Source organism: Camelina sativa, chromosome 10 (genome assembly GCF_030686135.1).
Source record: "Camelina sativa cultivar CO46 ecotype springtype chromosome 10, ASM3068613v1".
Taxonomy (NCBI): domain Eukaryota; kingdom Viridiplantae; phylum Streptophyta; class Magnoliopsida; order Brassicales; family Brassicaceae; genus Camelina; species Camelina sativa.
In genome coordinates this window covers 12598639-12602457 of record NC_141889.1, presented here as the reverse complement: position 1 = coordinate 12602457, position 3819 = coordinate 12598639, and the positions used below count along the sequence as shown (strand labels likewise).

Sequence of the window (3819 nt, the reverse complement as noted above, 5' to 3'; positions counted from 1 at the left end):
TAGAGAAAAATCTCCAGGTCTGTTCGTTTTCATCCTTTCTTAGCAAGTGTGTATGTTATACAACTAAGTTTCTAATATAATGTCGTTATTATTTTATAGGGTCGTGTGGACTATGCTAAGTTACTTACTGTCCAAGATATCGATAATGGTGTGCGAAGTGGCATCATTCCGTACATCAGCGTCTTTTGGCTCTTTTCTTTCTTTCTCCAATGCTTTAATCCTCTCACCCATCTCCTCTTTGAACACCGTCATTTTTTTTTCAACGAATGTTTCAAATTTACTCTCCAAAGCATCTATTCGACTGTTGAGTGTTTTGCCCAAGTCAGAAATAGTCTCATTCATTTTCTCAATCGCCCTCCAAATATCCAAAGAAATTGACTTGTCATCCTTCCCATCCTACAATAACATGTTCATTAATATCATAATAGAGAAGACAAAAAATGTTAATCAATTACGGTAAAGGAAAACGAAACCTTACCTCCATGTTGGTTACATTTTCTCCTTGTTCACATTTAGGATCACTATCTGTCAATCTTTTTTTCTTAGGATTGCACCCTCTGTTGTCATTCACCTTATCAGCTTCAGCACTTCTTTTCTTCTTTTTTGAACTTATACCAACTGTTTTGACACAACTCCAAGCATCTAGAGACAAACGGTTATGAATGAGATCTTTAAGTAGCTCGTCTAGGTGTAGATCCGTATGTTCATCTGTGTCAGACCATAGAGGATACATGTTTTACTCTGAAACATGAACCATATGCCTAACACGAACCTACAAGCCATAAATAAAGTGATTAACACTGGTAATAACTTTAAATTCACACAAATTATTTGTTGATTTTAAAAGTATTTTTTTTTAAAAGATAATAACAAACTAGCACCACTACTAACCTGTCCATGCAACTTCTTCTCGTTTTGGATGAAGTTTGTGAAGTTGATACGTTTTCGAGATGATCGCCAATCAAGAAGTGGAACACCAGTGGTTTCTATCCTTCTAAACCCATAACTTTCTCCTATTCCAGTAACACTCTCATACAACCAAATTAACAAAGCATGAACACACCCGTGTATGGTGTATGAATCTCTGTCATAGTCAACCATCTTCACAGAATTCACTAGACTACTAAAAGCAACCCGACCCCATGGATGTTTTTCAAAAGCAACTGGATCTAAAACTCTCTTAGCGGTGGCCAACGGGATTCTAGATGTATGATGAATTCCATGTACGCATACTGACAACAAACATAACCTACCAACCATCATCCTCTTATCAAGATGCCATGTTTTGCTAGAATCAATAACTTTTACCAACTCACTCCACATAGGACCATCAAGGGTTGTTGGTATTTTCATTTCTTTCCAGAAATCATGGTGATCAACATCAAAGTTCTCTAAAAGGTCAAATGCATCACAATTTAACCTTGTTATCTCTGCAAACTCATTTAAAGACCAAACCTCGTGAATGTTGTTGATTCTCAGCTGATGTGTGAGTAGAAAGTGAACTCTCTGCGCAGCCCAGATGTATTCCAATTCAGCAAAATTTATAAACACTCCAAGAGATGAGTCCTTGAGTTTATCCCACACGTCCACCCCTAATCCTTCTCTCAAGATTCCAATTTTGGACACAAAACAATTATGGTTCATGATCCTATGCTGGAGAGGCGATTTCCCTTCTTCATAAAGTAGAGGAGGATATTTGATGATATTGCTTGATGATGCCATTCCTAAATAATATATCAAATCTCTCATTAATACAAGTCAAAGAGAATCCGATAAACAATTATATCAAAAAACAACAAATCGACACAGAAAAATATATAAAATCAAGACCAAATTCTTCAATAACTAAAGACCCAAAATATATAAAAAGTGAAGCTCATGACCATCAATTGAGCTTATCGGAAAACAGTTGGAATTGAAACTAGTGACACAATATAATCATTTCTCTATTACTTAAAAATGTTAGATATCCAATGATCTCAAAAGAGAACTACTTATGTAACAATTCATGGCCATTTGGTTACTATATATTCTAGAATTCTGACACACACTACCAACACTCAGATGTAGTATAACTAAAACCAAACAAGAGTCACCAAGAAAAGAAGAAAAAAGGTTTGTTCAGACTATTAGCTTCAGTATAGACATCAAGAACCAATGTAAAAAACAAACATTCAACTCTCGAAAGCAATAATCTTAATCTGCAAATTATAAACATTGCCATAGTTGATCGAATCCTGTAAATTTACTAACAGAAAAACAAAAATCCCATCCGTGAAGAAGGATAAAAGATATACCTGCTTTTAGTTTCCACAATTATCTGCAAATGGTTGATTTAATCTTCTGTTAACTCCAATGCCACTTGTATATCAAATCCTCCTTAGGACTCTAAAATCATACAAACATCATACAATTCAATGGAAATCAAAGAACTTGCATAATGTAGACAGGGATAATTGGAGAAAAAAATCATATCATAAAGCCTAACCGGAATTATGAAGCTATTGAGGATCAAGACCCAAAACAAGAAGCCTAATCCTTCCCACCGAATCTGTCACAAGAGCAAGACCCAAAACAAAAATAAGGTTAATCTACAATTGCAATTAACAATTCTGTTCATTCTTATAATAATCCAATTAAAAACTCACCGCCGGAGAAAATCACCAACCACCGAAGACACTAAATTCTTATTTCGCCGCCGGAATTCTTTAACCCAACTACGCTGGCGTCTGTAACTGGATGGAGCAGTGAACACCGGTGATTACAAATCACCAACCACCGAAGCCGCTAAGTTCTTATCTCGCCGTTGGAATTCTTTAACCCAACTACGCCGGCGTCTGTATTTGGATGGAGCAGTGAACACCGTGATTACAGCTCTTAATCGCCAGTGGAAGATGACAGCAAATCGGGTTTTTTTTGGGGACTATAAAACCTCTTCTTCGTTCTTCGCCGGCGGACGACACAAAGTTTTCTAGTGTTTAAAAAAAAAATGTCGGGTTTAGGGTGTTTTGATTTAATCGATTTTTTTTTGTTTTATTACTTAATTTTTATTTCCTTTTACAGTTTTAATTGGGCTTATGTTAATTTAAACACTAAATTGTGTCATTCTAATTTTTCCCAAAAGAAGAGTGTCAATCTAGCAATATTTTTGCAAAATTGTGTCAACGTGGTCTATTTTCACTTTTTATTTTTACTCTCATTAATTAATCTTTTTAACATTAATCTTCATGTTCATGAATAAAAAGTCTCTTTGCTTGTAACGTGGATGTAATCACGGAGCACAAACTTCGTGCGGTCGTTAATTTGTTAACTGCAATTGAAAAAAAAAAAAATTGCTGCAAATTGTATAAATTTGTGCATGGATCGATCGTAGAACAACTAAATCGTCAATTAAAAGAAAATTTTGTTTAGGAATATTTAATTCACAATCCATCTACATTTTTGTTTTTGTATACAAAAATTGTGACACTGATTGTTCAAACTCATGATAGAATCAACGTTTCAGACAATGAAAGACGAAATGTGTAAAGAATTGGATTCTACCTTATAATGAACACCATTGCATTGTTACATATATTCCATGTTAGGATAGTACGGGCTAGTTGCGGAATTGGCATATTACACATAATATGTGTCGGTACGTGGATAAAGCACACTGAAAATAATGATAACCTTGTATTCTGATATAAGAATAACGTCTCTTGAGATCAAAACTGGGCCACCATTAATTCTATGTCGAAGGAAGAAAAAAACACTATTATTTTACATTTTAGTTGGTTTTTTTCTTTGGGGAGACGACGTGGTTGCTTCACTATCAAA

At 34.9% G+C, this 3819-nt stretch overlaps 1 protein-coding gene across 1 annotated transcript; it reads right to left on the bottom strand.

Moving 5' to 3' along the window:
- LOC104720345 (uncharacterized) lies at positions 1–2941 on the bottom strand. The gene is made up of 6 exons (XM_087468182.1): positions 2649–2941; positions 2489–2551; positions 2298–2388; positions 892–1724; positions 479–772; positions 1–396 (listed from the first exon to the last, which is right to left on the bottom strand). The coding sequence occupies exons 4-5, from the start codon at positions 1720–1722 to the stop codon at positions 737–739; spliced, it is 867 nt and encodes a 288-aa protein (XP_087324308.1). The 5' UTR covers positions 1723–1724; positions 2298–2388; positions 2489–2551; positions 2649–2941; the 3' UTR covers positions 1–396; positions 479–736.
- Positions 2942–3819: the final 878 nt, after the last annotated feature.

Bases quoted from the DNA above. Each gene is read 5' to 3' on its own strand.
- LOC104720345 (XM_087468182.1), bottom strand. From the start codon at position 1,722: ATGGCATCATCAAGCAATATCATCAAATATCCTCCTCTACTTTATGAA. The intron at 773-891 runs GTTAGTAGTGGT...TATGGCTTGTAG, and splicing joins AGAAGAAGTTGCATGGACAG to GTTCGTGTTAGGCATATGGT.